The following is a 14,604-nucleotide window of genomic DNA, read 5'->3' on the forward strand; positions in this document are numbered from 1 at the left end:
GGTAAATACTTAGGACTTTCTGTTGATTGGTGCAAAGTGCTCCCGAGCTGCTGATGGTGATGGGAGTTTTCCAGTCCTTTGCTCAGGCAGACCTTCAGCACTTACCATCTCAGCCCACTCATTTGTTTGGCTCCAGAGCCTCTTTCCACTTCCTCCCCACTCTCTTACCCTTAGGTTTCTCTGGGAAAGATCCACGGTAAGTAGCTTCTGCACTGTCTCTTTAATGGAGTCAAAAATTGACCTCAAGCTGAAAGGCAGGAGGGGTTGGGTGTGCACCCCTTGGAAGACCCTGCTTTGGTTTTTATCTCCACTGGCACATTTAGAATTCCATAATTCTCTGCTGGTAAAAGCAACAGGAGGTGCTGTAGGTGAGATTTACGTTTTCACACATCGCGTCTGTTGGTTCCTGACGAGTGCTGAACACTCCTCACCCTCTCTGCAGCCTCATTTCTGCCATTGCCTCGACCAGCAGGGGTGAGGAGTGGGCAGGGAGGGAGGGGTGAGTCCCTGTTCCCCAGGGAAAGCTGCTCCCTGCAGTCCTTGTTTCCCTTCCTGCTCTGGAGTGAGGCTTCACCTCCCCTGGGTACTCTCAGACCAGTGATGCTCATGAGCAGCTCAGAAAATGGATCAGGAACCGATGGAAACAACCCACAGATTTGTCCAAATTAACAGAAATTTCTGGGAAAACTCACCAGCAGCTTTCCACCCAAGTGGAGCTCTCCAACAGCAGAGCTGGAGCTGTAATTCCATATGAAAAATGCTCAGCTGGGTGCTCAGTGGGAAGCTCCAGCCAGTCTGGGTTTTAACTCCTGCTGTGCTGAAATACCCGCAGATTCTTTTGGAATGGGTTTTGTTTGGTTTACTGCTCTGGGTGGGGTTTTTTGGGGTTTAATTCCCTCTGTTCTGCCTTTGGGAGCTCCCAGGCACAGGGGATGCTGTGGGGAATTGCACTCACACCCCAGCCCTGTCCCAAATCCTCTCCCAGCCCCACATCTCCCCACCAGCATCGTTCCCACCCACGCACACGCGGAGGAACGTGAGCTCTGTGTCCTCCTCTGAGAGCACATTGCTTTTTCCTTCCTGAAAAGGCTCTATCTGCAACCAACAATGATCTCATTTGCACTCCTCTCACTTAAGATTTTATCAATACTATTACACTGAGCTGGAATTGTTTGGTTTTCATATTTAGGTGGGGTTTTTTTTTTTCCAGAGATGGGAGTTAAGAGTCTTACCACATGTGAGCTCTGTCCATATCTGTAGTATAATCATGTACTCCTAATACATAAAACATTTGAGAGCCTGTTGAATTATTTATGTAGTATGTATTTTAACTGGAGTTTTGCAGGGATGAAGCCTTCTGAGGTAAATGAGGCAATTTTCTTCCATGTAGTTCCATGCTGCATCTCTCTGCATATTTGCTGACAGGAATCTTTAGTTTGGGCTCTGGGTATATTCTTGTAGCCTGCAATAATATACAAGTTTAAGAAAAGCCTTAATCCTTTTGGCCCAGATGATGTAAACCATGCAGGCAATTTTGAAGTTCCAATGCAGTATTTACAGGGTTTTCCCTGGGGAATATTTACTATGAGTAAGGTGCTTTTCACAGGGGCTCTTATCTCCAGCAGGCTTCCTGAGGAGCAGGTATTGGGCACAAAACAAAGGCAGCAGCGATAGAAATTCCCCAGGCAGAGGGTGACAAAGCCTTTCACTTTTATGGTCACTGCTTCAAATTGAGCAAGGGAAAGTCAACTGCCTGCTGATGGATTTCTGGGATCACAGTAATATGGATTATTGAGGCTGATTTCTGGAGTTCTGGTGCAGAACGCCTGCATTGCAGAAGCCACAAAAACTTGGTGCCTTTGCTGATGAGTTCAGGACAAAGAGCAACGCTCAGCACAGAGGGAGAATTTCATTTTCTCACCGTGTCGGGTCCGCGGGGGCTCCGTGCTCCCGTCCCGGCGTGCGTGAGCCCGGGGGGAGGAAAGAGCCCCAGCAGAGGCTGATGATGTGTCTGTGCTGCCGTGTCTTGTCCCCTCACAGGTGGGCTGCAGATCGAGAGCAGCGAGGAGACGGACCAGGGCAAGTACGAGTGCGTGGCCAGCAACAGCGCCGGGGTGCGCTACTCGTCCCCCGCTAACCTTTACGTGAGAGGTAGGGAGCACAGCGGCTCACCGGCACTCAGCCTCCTCCTCCTCCTCCTCCTCCCGGCCCATCCCAGCCCTCCCCAGCTCGGGGGGTCCCCGCTGCCCCCCGCATCCCTGCAGGGCTGGCTCACCCACGGCCGAGTCAAAGAGCGCGCCCCAAAATGCGCCAGGTCGGCCCGCAGAGAATCCCTTTAGCCCCAGAGGGAATTGCCCTTCCTGCCAAAGCATCCCTGCTCTCAGCGCTGCTGCTGTGGCTGTGAGAGGAGGGCAGGACCCCTCTGTGTCCCTGGATGCCCCCAGATTGCAGCAGGAGGGTGCATTGGCACTGCTGCCCTCAGTCCCAGCTGCTTTTCCCTCTGCCAGCAGTAATTTGTCCCTGGTTCCTTGGGCACGGAGCTGGGGACACCAGCAGCCATCCCTGAGCCCCCTTCACCCCGCAGCAGAGGAACAGATGACAGGGGATTGGCTTCTGCTCCATGTCCCCTCGATGTTCTCCCATTCCCTGGGCCAACAGCCTTTCCACTTTCTCTTATTTTAATCTCTCTGACCTGTAATATTTTGTGTGTAGCTTCGGTTTAACATCTTTCCACAGCAAAAGCCCTTTTGGTAATGAGAGAGCAGGGCTGGTCCTTCTCGATTTAAAAAAATTTTAAAAAAGAAAAAGAAAAATGCCGTTGGGAGGAAAAAAGAAAAGTTACATCCCAGCAAACTGTTCCCATTTCCATCCCATCGACAGAGGAGGCGCCTCCCACCTACACTCACGTTAATCTGCAGTCCAATGCAGAGCCATGCTCCTGTGTGCACTCCTTTCTCTCTCTCTTTCTCTCTCTCTCGTGTCTCACGCTCACTAAATCACATGCACATGGAGAGAAGGCTTTTAATAATTTAATGTTTCCAAGCTAAATTTTTAAATAGCCTTTTGTGGCCAGCTGGAAAATTGTGTTTGAAATTTGCCCTGTCGCCTGGGCCCCCGAAACTCCGCTTTTGGGAGTGTCAATCTGGATCCAATACTAATTCAGGGCTGAATCCATTGCAGACAGCTTAGCTGGAATGGTTTGGGTTCTTTAAAAAAAAAAAGCCAAAAAACCAAAAACTAAAAAGAAAAGAAACAGGAAAAATGTGGGGATTTTTCATTATTGTTTTGTTTCTAAATTTCCTCTACTTTTCTGGCCACTCGGAAACTACCCAGGAGACAAAGGTTGTAACACGGTGTTGTCTCCACACCTGGATGAGAGGGCTCCAGGTGGTGATAGCCCTGTTCCTACCCCAGTTAGGCCGTGTGTACCTGGGCCTGCCTGCAAACCAGCACTAACCTGCCGAGAGAGTGCAGAACACAGCGTGTGCCAGCTCGGCCTGTGGTTTGGGTGTTTTTCATGCTGTTTAATTCCTTGTTTCTTGTGTGTTAATATCGTGGAAAGGTAACAAATTTCTGAAATGGACTTGCTTTGGTGGGAGGGAGAGTTCATGCACATTTTTCTTCCCGTTTATTTTTATTTTTGTTTTGTTTTAAAAGAGTCTCGAGCACTCTTGTGTTTCCAATTGACTTGTTTCTCCCATAACATGCTTGTCTCTATAGACCACCTGGGATAGGAGTTGTAAGTTTGAACATTGCAAGGAAATGGTTTGGTTTGGTATTTTGCTTTTCTTTTTCCTTCTTCTAATTATTTCTGTTTCTCCTTATTCAGTCCCATGGTGGAGGCAGAGTGAGCAGGGCTGGGTGTGGGGCCGGGGGGCTGCTCTGCCCGGGGGCTCCGCTCCCCTTCTCCGAGGAGCAGAGGGACTGCAGGGAGGGAGAATCCTGCCTGGGCTCAGCACCCCTGTGGGGCTGACCCTGAGCTAGGATTGCTCCCAGCCTGGCCTCCCTGCGGAGCTTGGTTGGGCTTAAAGGGATGGGAGGGGGAGCGTTAGGAAGGCAGGAAAGAGGGTCGTTACTATCTTCATTTTTTTTTTCCTTTCTTTTTATTTTGGTTAAGAGAAAAAAAAAAAAATCAATCAATTTGCAGCTGACAGCCTTGAGAAGGCCTTTTTTTACTCTCTCTGTGTTTCCCCTATTTTTCTCTTCTCCTCATGTCATTGTGTTCCGCATCAAACCCCCTTAACATCCCTCAGAGCTACGAGAAGGTTGGTGTGGTTTTTTTCTTTTTTACTTTCTTTACCCACATTTTTACATTCGTAAGAGAAAAAAAAAAAAATGAAAAAAAAAAATTTAAAAAATGAAAAGAGAAAAAGCAAGAAATCTTTAAGATGAGCGAGACCCGCGCATTCCCGGGTCTCACGGAGATGAGTTGAGTTGCATTGTGGGCCTCTCTATGCATCCTTTGGTAATGTTGCTGAGTTCTTGCACTTTTTTGTCGTCATGGTTACCTTGCCGTTTGGACATTGGGCCTGATGCATGATAGGAGAATGTAACAATCTTCTTTGCATGCCACTTTTTAAATTAATTATGAATTCTTTTTTTCGATATATAAATATGTATCGTTTCTTTTCCGTTCTACAATTCTGGTTTCTTTGAAGTGGATTTACTCTTACTTTCCAAATTTTTGGTTCTGTTGGGTTTTTTGCTTTCTCTTGATTTCCTGTTTCTGTTTTGATTGGTTATGCTGTGCTGTAGTTTATTCCAAACGCATTGTGAGAAGCCAGTGTTCCTGCCCACCCGGTGGTAACTGAACTCCTCAATCCCTGCAGGAGGAAAGGAGTCACACAGCTCTAACGCCTGTCCATGGAAGCCCTGCTATTTGGGACAACCCTTTGTTTTGGGGGAGGGAGGGATCTGGGAAGTGGAAAAGATGGTGAGAACCCAGGGGGTCATTCCAAGAGTTAGAGCAGACCCTGGGTCACGTTACTGCTTATTTATTTCTTGAGGTGTGGCTCTTGTTCACACAAAGAAAAGCCCTGACCCCGCTCCAGAGGCTTCCCCAGCCGTGGGAGCTCACTCACTGGTCACTGCCCAGTTCCCTCCAGTAACACCAGGAGCTGTCAGCCCAGCAGGGCACTGACAGAGAGCTGCTGATCCCAAATCCCACTCTGCTCTCTCCTGAAGCACCCTCGAGTGCAAGCAGAGCCCCAGCCCCAGGCAGAATCCCGTGGAGGAGGTGACACCTCGTCCTGGGAGGGCTGGGAGGGAAGGGCAGCTGCCTCCTGGCTCTGCCTCTCCCCATTGTCCTGCTCCCTTCTGGGATTTACCCACTGCTGCCTGGTGCAGGCACCTCAAAACCCAGCACAGCAAAGGCAGAGCCTCCTTCCTAAAGGAGAAGTGCAGCTGTGCAGGCACTGCGACAGCGCCGGGGCACATCTGGCAGCTGCAGCTATTGCAAACAGCAACCAGCAATCTGGCCAGTGACATTGGAGCTGAAAATGCCTCTTTTCCCTCTTCTCATCTCCCTGTTTATCCCCAAGAAGCTCCTGTTGCCTCCCATGTGTGCACCCCGAGCGGGTGAGGCACATGGGAGAGTGAACAGGGGGTTTGCAGTGTGTCAGTGGTACCAGTGGTGCTTGGTGCTTCCCCTGTGCAGAATGCCAGCCCTTCCCTGGCTATGCCTTTCCCTCTCCTGCCAGTCCCCACCTCTCAATCAGCTACCAAAGGAGTGGCTTTCCTAGGGCACAGGTATTAAAGCTGTGTGATTTTTTGAGAAATCCAGTGCAGTATTGACACAGTATCTGTCTCTCTCTTTCTCTCTCTCTCTCTTTCTCTCTGTCTGTCCTTCTCTTTTTTCTTAAAATGCTGAGATTTCAGTGCTCGGACCCTCAGTGCTGGTATTCTCCCCTCCCCTTCTGAGTCTCCTCCCTCCCCATAGGTACCAGGGTACCACTCCCAAATGCTGCTCTCTTGAGAATTCTCTGGGAAGAGACCAGCTGTGGCTCTTCTGACTTGGATGCCAACAATAGCCAAAAAACATCCCTCAGTCCCAAGGCTCTTTTTAAAGGAAAAAAAGAAAAAAAAAAAAGCTTGTTCTATTTAAAAAAAGAAAAAGGAATAGCATTTGAAATAAGGTTTTCCCATCCCACCTCCCTCCTGCCTAGGACTAAAAGGTGATAATTACTCCTAATTACAGGATTTTCCTTCATGACTAGGAGTTTGAGTTTCAGGATTTAGGTGCAATTAAAAAGGGATTTATACACCATTATTTTTTATTTGTTTATTTTCTCTTTTATAAAGTATTCCTAACATGGCCAAACTGCACTGCTGCTGCTAAGAATCTCTTGTGATCTGAGAAGGCTTGAAGATTAAATTCTTCCTTAAGAGCCAATAAAAATAAAAGTAATGATAATGACATCAACAACAATAAACTAAAGCTAAATGGGATGTAATCATGATAGGCTGGAATGACATTGGATGAGGAAATAGGAACTTGATACCTGGCTAGAAGAGGTTGTGTGGTTTGCTAAAGTTATGGTCTCTGAGCAGCCTGGTCTAGTGGAAGGTGTCCTGGAAGGGAGAACAGGATGGGCTTTAAGGTCCTTCTAACCCAAACCATGGGCATGGGCTTGAAATTATTGGTGCAGGGTTTGCCTTGTGTGTTATTGCAGCTCAGATCATGCCATGGTCCAAAATAACAGAGTGCTGGCAGGGGATGCCTGATGGCAGAGGCAGAAGCATTTGTGGAGACCACAAAAGCAAGTCAGAAGCAGGTGAGGTGATCTCTGCCACCAGCCCAGGTGTGTGGCACTTTAGGCTGAGCCACCAGCCCAGGGTTCACCTGTGGCTGGTGAAAAGATGGGTGCAGTTCTAGGGGCATGCCAGCACCTTGGTGGGAATCCTGGTTTTAATGGGCTCACCTGGCTTTCAAAAGTCTCCTTGGATGCTTCTCTGTATCCCCAGGGACACAAGTGCCATCAGACTTGTGGCCCATAGTGATTGCAGGAAAGAATGGATTCAAAATCCTGCAAAGAGCTGTCTGCCCATGGTGGTGTTTGAGAGGCTGCCCAAGGCCAGGCTGGATGGGGCTTGGAGCAGCTTGGGACAGTGGAAGGTGTCCCTGCCCATGGCAGGGGTGGCACTGGGTGGAATTTGAGGTCCCTTCCAGCCCAAAGCACTCTGTAGTGGTTTTGTTTGTATTTAGGGACCACATGGGGGGCTCAGCCATCACCCCAGAGAGGGCACATGTCCCCTCAGCCTGGGCCTGTGTCCCCTCAGCCTGGGCCTGTGTCCCCTCAGCCTAGATCTGTGTCCCCTCAGCCTGGGCCTGTGGCCAGAGCTGCTTTGCCCCCTGGAAATGGATTATTTTGCAGCTCTCCTCTTAATTTAGGAAGCTGTAGGTGGCTACCTTGATTGTTATGGTTTGATCCCAAAATCCAGCTGCTGGCTGGGATGGAGCCCTGTGTGTGAGGACCTCGTGTCCCTGTGCTCCTCCATGTCCCAGAGGAAGGAGGAATGAGCTGTGGGGGCTGAGTTTCAGATCCCCTGAGTGTGCAGAGCAGCTGCTGCCAGTACAGGATGCCTTGTTGTGGTTGAATTTAGCAGAATGAAGAATTTTCCCCTATTTTCACACAGTGGGCCCCTGTCAGGAGGTACAAAAAGCAGCAGTTTGGATGCTGCAGGGATAATCCTTCCTGCTCTCTGCTCCAGCTCCTTGTGGCTCTGCTCTTTTCCAGCCCAGGGAGCTGTGAATGGCTCAGCAGGCATTTAAAGCAGCCCAGTGCCTGCTCAGGTCCTGTCTTTTCTGCTTGTCACCATCAGCACGAGCTTTGTCACCCCCAGCCAGGTTCTGCAGCCCAGGCCCTGCTGAGAACATTCCCAAGGCTCTCTTCAAAACCTCAGCTCATTGAGAGACCAAAGATGAAACCAGGCCAGGGCAAAACATGTAAGAGCTGAACTAGTGGAAATCAATTAAAATAAAACCCACAGAAAGGGCAGGGATAGTGTGCCGAGCACCTCAGGAAATAAAGCTTCAAAATAGATTAAAATGTGACTAATTTAAGCAATAATTTAGCCTGTAGCCTGGGTTAAGTTTGGCACATGAGTAATTTGGCCATCAGACCAGAGCTGCTGGTTGGTTCCAGGTGGAACCATTGCTGAGCTTTTTCCCTTTCAGTCCCATTTAGAGGTTGAAGGAAATAATTCCACATGCACTAGAGATTTAACAAATAGCCACAAGGTCAAAGCAGTCATTGGTATTTTAAACTGTAGGAATTTTAATACCTTTTTAGACTAGATTGATAAATTCTTTAATGGAGAAGGAGGGAGGCAGAACCACCACTGGGCTGTACAGCTGCCTCTGCAGTGCCCAGTTTCCAGGTGCTAAAATTGAGGGATGGAGAGTTCTGGGATGATTTTAAAGGGTTATTTTAGCATTTCTGTGGGTGGGGGAGTGCCCTGTCCGTGTTTGGGGTGTCCTCAGCTCTGAAATTCTAGTTCCAAACCAAACAAAGCAAACAAAAACTTCACTGTGTTTCTGCAGAAGGATTTCTCAAGGGTATCAGGAAATGGAAATGGATACAAAAAGCCACCCCCCCCAAAAAAAACCAATGAAAAAAAAATCCAAACTGTGTATATATCTATGTATATACATGACTATCTCTCTATAGAGGGCACTTTGCAGGAACACTGTGCTGTACTGATCTCGAAATCTCTGCCTGCCTGTGTCTCTTACACCTTTTGCATCGCTGTTCTCTTTGTTTTAGGGGAAAAAATTAGATTACACCTTGTCAAATTAAAATAACAAAAACTAAACCAGTCAAGTCTGTGTTTAAAATTACAGAGCTGCGTGAAAAACAATTGGATTCTGATTATTTTCTGTTCAATCCTGTAAAAAAAAAACAACAGGAAAAACAAAAAAAAGAATTGCAAAAGACCAGAGATGTTCAGCCAGCCTGTCGTTCAGCTAATGTGGTTTTTTAAGTGAAAAGTAACAATTATTGGGAAGGTAATGGATTTCCTCCAGACCAAATCCAAGCCTTGGTCTCATTCTTTATTTATCTACCTATTTACATATTTATTTTCTTTGCTGTGAAGGAAATGAGGAAGGAGATGGGCAGGAGGAGGGAAGCTTCTCATCCTGTGGAGGGGCAGAGGTCGGAAATCCAAAGCCCAAAAGGTCTCAGCCCAGGGGAACGAGCCTGGAATTGGGACAGGGAGAGGCAGAGGCGGCTGCACGGACACGCAGGGGCAGGGACAGACCACATTTGGGAGGGGAGGACAGGTGTAATCTAAGCTTCACTAATAATGTAGAGGCTGCACATTATTTTGGCACCCTTTCCCCTACCCCTCCTCATTTTGGAGCAAGACGGAATGACTCCTGTCTCCCCAAAATGGCCAATAATGTCCGCCTTCTCACCTCATTTGGAGCAGCAGCTTGCTGAGTGTCAAAATGTTTAATACCATTTGGTTTTGTTTGGTGCTTTCAACCAGTCACTTCACTTTCTTTCGTTTCCTTTTTTCGATTGATTTCTTCTTTAAGGTATAAGATGCATTTCTCTTTGAGTTGGTTTAATGTGAATCGGGGTTTGAAGTGACAGGTTCTTGTCCAGGACATTCTCCTTTCCCCTCCTCCAACATTTTTTCTCTCTGAGGGAATTTGGAAGGGGCTTTAAAAGAGCAGCTGGTGGGGTTCCTCAGCACAAACTGGTTGGTCCTCAGGTTTCTCTCATTAGCAGCATCATGGGAACACATTTTAAGGATGGATTTTGGTGTTGCAAAAGTCAACCCTGGACCTCCCAGTGTTTCTTCCAATCAGGTCTGTAAATCTTGCAAAAACACCTCTCACCTTGTGGACCCTGAGTGGTGGTGGGGAACCTGAGCCATGCTGATTGGGACCAAAAAAAGCCAAAAATGCCACTCACAGAACACAAACTGGGTCAATCTCTGCCTCCATGAGCAGCAACAAAACCAATTGGCTGCCCAAGGGTGTGAAAAGTTATGGATCTGTTCTGTTTCTAAAGAAGAGCACAATTTGGGGTGCAGATTTGCAGTGTGAAATGCTTATCCAACAATTAAACAGACTCATAACTAACTGCACTTACAAAATTTTCCTGTGCCTCTGAAATGGCTTCTCTGCATTGAAATCATTTAATTGCATCCCAAACATCCAGCTCCGGTCTTGGAATCTGGTTCTCTCCGTAACAAGCTGTATCCTTGTTTGAAAAAAAGCTCCTGAGAGTTTTTTGGCCATGGACAATGTCTGTTTGTGTGTGCCTGCCTGTGTGTGTCTGTCGGGAGCTGTTGCACATGGAGCATGCACATCCGTGTACGCATGCGGGGTCTGCCAAAGCTGGCCTGGAAACCAAACACCCCTGGAACTCAGGGAAGGTCCTTCTTGCACCAGAAACTGGGAAAAGTGTTATTAGGAAAGTGTTTATAAAGCAGAGCCCTGACTGCCCCATCCCAATGTTTCCTTTCCAGAGAGGGCAGTTCTGTTCTTCCCGATCCTTTGAAAGTGCTGCATAGCAAAATGGAAGGGATCTCTTCGCCTGATTTTTTTCCTTGTGAAATTCCCCTCCTTCAGCTGCTGTGGAGCTGGACCCAGAGCTGGAATTGGTGTTGATTCCATCTCCAGCTTCCTTTCCACCACAGCTCTCCTCCTCCTGAGCCTTGACCTAAAGGCTGACCCAGAGATTCTCAGCTTGACAAATTCCCTGTCTCCAGCCAAATGCAAATGTTACAGCAATTAAAATAAGCAGCAGCCTGATGACTCTGGGTAGCCAGAGATGAACCCTGTGCCTTATTGTGCTTCTCACAGCAGGGCTGTATCCAGGGGACTCTCTGAGGTCCCCAACATTTAACTGGAGTTCTTTTCCCATCCTAGATCAGTGTGTGGATGTTGGTATATCTGTGCACACGGGAGAATCTAGTTTTTTTTAAACCAGGATGCACCAAGGAAGTGCTGCTGCCTGTTTTGGGCTCGTATCAGCCCTAATCCAAATTCTCCCTCCTTGTGGAAGGGGTGGTGCTGAGGGGCGGCATCCAGAGGTGCTGGGTGCTTCCCTTGGAGGGGGACAAATGCCACTAAACCAGCCCAAAGTAAGGATCCCTGAGACCCCAGGGCTGACCTGCACCCTGGGAGCTGTCAGGAGGAGGGCAGGGCTGCTCTTTTTGGGAACGTGCTCTGTGCAGCCCCTGAGCTTGTGTTTTGTGAGTGGATTTCTCCTTCCCTGCCCAAAACCACAGGCAGGAACAGTGGGTTCCCTTCAGACTCCGATTCTCAGCACTCCGCCCTACATCAGATGATGCTTTTCAGTTATTAAATTCTGGTTTGTTCTTTCTTTTTCTTTTCTTGGTTTTTTTTTGGTGTTTTTTTTTTTTTTTTCCCTTTCTTTTTCAGTTGGGTTTCATTTCTTTGCGATTAGCTTCGGTTTGGATTAATTGTCTTGTTCTGTTCCCATGACAACTCAGTGTTTGCATCCCACCTGCCGTTGTTTGTTGCTGTTGATGCTGTTTGCTGCCCGGATCCTGTCCGGACGTGTCTCCCCATTCCTCCTCACCTTTCCCACCTTGCCTCCCCTCTCCAGAAGGTCACCTACCAGCCCCCCCTCAGAAGAGTCATCCCCACCCCAAGATCTGTCTGCATGTTGACCCCACTTGTTTCTTTCCGAGTTCTCTCCATCTTGTCTCAGACTGTGACAGGTGTGGTTTCCACCTGGCTCCATTTTCTGAAGTGTGGAACTTCTGGGAGCAGTGGGAAGCAGGATGGAGTGGGGAACAGGGGTATGCCCTCGTGGCTAGGGCTGAGTGTTCTCCGTCATGGCAGGAGGGAGCAAGGAGCAGCTTGCCTGATCCTTTGAGCCAGAGCTGGAACAAACACCTCCCTACAGCTTTCTGCAGCTAGAAAATCATCTTCTAGTGTCAGTGGCCAGGTGAGCTTGCAGCCTCTCCCTCCATATCCCCATCCTTCTCCCAGCTGAGGGCATGCCCCCCGTTCTCTCTGCAAATCCCTGCATGCAGGAATTCCCTTTGTCCCCTCTGAGCTCCTAATGCCACCAGTCTGGAAGTCTTCTCTTCCTTGCCTCCCAGTGCTGGCTCCTGGCTTACTGGTTCTCACAGAGAAGGGTCTGACAGCCCAATGGGGAGAGCAGACCTTGCTGTGACAATGTCCCCTGTCACCTTGCAGGGGCTGCAGTTGGCTTTTGTTTGCCAAAGCCCCACTAGACGGCAAACAGCCTCTCCTGGCAGTGCCCTTCCCCTCGGAAAAGATCCACAAAGCTGCAAGACAAACACCAGCAAGCCCCAAGACAGTTCCAGGGGACCTCTGAAGGCACTGGGAGGGACAATGGCAGGCTCAGCCCTGCTGTCCTTTGCTTTGCTTTGGCACGTGGCAAAGCCACCAAGCTTTGGAGAGGTTGTGCAGAGGTTATCTGGGAACAGACAGCAGGAACAGGGAGATCGCAGCCCCCCAGACCCTCCTGCCCCTCGCCCACCTGCCTGTGACAGCTCCTGCATGGCTGGAGCTGGAGGAACCCTGCACCCCTGCTCCCCTCCAGCTGCTGCAGTTCCTGCATTTTCCCCAGCTCCTGTCTCCTTTTGTCTTTCTTGTGGGAGGAGACCCTGCCCTCAGCCCCCTCCTTAGACCCTCTCTGATCCACACACATTCTCCTTTGTCCATTCCCCTGCTTTCCCCCCTTAGGAAGGGCACCCAACATCCCTCCAGGCAGCCCAGGCAGCTCAGAAAATGGAGCCAAGGAAACCACAGCCTCCCCTTTGCGTCCATGTTCTTCCTGTGTAAGGTCTGGAAGCTGCATCCACCTCTCTGCTAAGGAGATGCACAGAACATGTCACTGTTTTCTCAACGTTAAAAGTTTCATTACCTTGTTTTTCTTATTAATTCTATTCTATTTATTATTCCGCCAGGGCTGAGATGTGACAATGTGAGCCACCACATTGAGTCACATCAGCTAGAAAAAGTATGCAGCATTAAAGTGGGTTTCCCCCTCCCCTCCCTCTCTCTCTCTCTTCTTTCTCCCTTCCCCTCTTGTTCTCCTTCTCCTGGTCTTCCTTCCTTTCTCTGTCGCTCACTTTCTATCCAGTATCCATGTGGGCATTTGCTACCGCCCAGAAATTATATTTCTCTGCATTTTCCTCTCTCTTTCTCTCTTTCTCTCTCTCTCTTTTTTACCTATTTTGCATGATGTTTGTGACTCTGAGAGCTGCATCTATCGATGGAACCGTGTCAGATCTTAAAGAGGCTTCGTTAGGGTTTCTATACCCGAAAACCACAAAAATTTCATTAGAGTTTCTCATCTTTTCCACACTCTCTCTCGCTCCAGGGGGGCTGTGTTCCCCTGGACGCTTCTCACACGCAGACACCAACCAAATTCTGTCCCGCTCCGGGGACTCCCTCTCCTCCCTCGTTTATCCTTTCGCCTTTCACTTCTCAAGTGGAGCGTCTGGAATCTGGGGATGCGATCCTTCTCTCTTTGTTGAATTCTCTGGGTCCAACAAGGCAAAACGTTGAGAAGTTTCCGTCCCCATCCCAACCTTCTCCTGGCCCCCCACCCCACGTCTGCAGCAGCCCCGGGTGGGAGAGGGCCCCTCTCTGGAGGGGGCACCTGGACCACGCCGGGTGCTGGTGGAGGGGCTGTTCCTCAGGAGAAGGGGGTCAGCACCCAGACCCCACGGGAGAGAGAGGGAGGAGCAGGTTCCCAGGGTGTGGAGCGGGGAGCTGGGGGCCCCAGAGGCCACGGAGGAGAAGTTTGGGCTCTCGCCATGCCAGCTCTTGCCAGTAAAGATGAGAAATTGCTAATAAATTTTTGTGTATTTATCTGTGCTGTGATGGGTCTAATCTTGATCAATGGAACCCTGTTGCTATGAAATATCGCTTTTATGTCTATATTCTATATATTGTTTGTGAAGTACGAATTTATTTGGAGTTTATTTTTTTGGTTTTCGGTTTGATTTTTTAATTTCTTTGCCTTTTTGTTTTGTTTTTAATGAAGGAAGAAAATAAACTGTGACAAACCCCATCTATATTTAAATTATCTTTTACTCTTTTTTCTTTTTCTCCTTTCTTTTCTTTCCTTTCCTTTCCTTTCCTTTTCTTTTTTTTTTTTTTTTTTATTTTTAATTTTTTTTCCCCCCCTCTTTGTTTTTCTGTTCGTTCGTTTGTTTTGGTTTTGCTTTTCCGTTTTGTTTTTTTGTTACCTCTGTGCGTCTCGTCCACAGTTCGCCGTGTGGCCCCTCGCTTCTCCATCCTCCCTGTCAGCCATGAAATCATGCCCGGGGGCAACGTCAACATCACCTGCGTGGCCGTGGGGTCGCCCATGCCCTACGTGAAGTGGATGCAGGGAGCAGAGGACCTGACGCCCGAGGATGACATGCCCGTGGGCAGGAACGTCCTGGAGCTCACGGACGTCAAGGACTCTGCCAACTACACCTGCGTGGCCATGTCCAGCCTGGGAGTCATAGAAGCCGTGGCCCAGATCACGGTGAAATGTAAGGGAGTGGGAGCAGGGTCCTGAGTGCACGTGTGGGAGTGGGCACGGCCGGAGCTGAGTGTCCCAGCATGAGCGCAGGGATGCCCTGGGCACGTGT

General features: G+C 48.8%; 1 protein-coding gene across 1 annotated transcript in view; it reads left to right on the top strand.

The window, feature by feature from the left end:
• PTPRS (protein tyrosine phosphatase receptor type S) overlaps positions 1-14,604 on the top strand; it is a 128,648-nt gene that overhangs the window by 67,511 nt on the left and 46,533 nt on the right. Inside the window, exons 6-7 of the mRNA XM_058821107.1 lie at positions 2,041-2,151; positions 14,236-14,505. Coding sequence (XP_058677090.1) covers positions 2,041-2,151; positions 14,236-14,505 — 381 coding nt within the window. The remainder of the gene's footprint in view (positions 1-2,040; positions 2,152-14,235; positions 14,506-14,604) is intronic.

This window comes from Ammospiza caudacuta, chromosome 28 (genome assembly GCF_027887145.1).
Source record: "Ammospiza caudacuta isolate bAmmCau1 chromosome 28, bAmmCau1.pri, whole genome shotgun sequence".
Classification (NCBI taxonomy): domain Eukaryota; kingdom Metazoa; phylum Chordata; class Aves; order Passeriformes; family Passerellidae; genus Ammospiza; species Ammospiza caudacuta.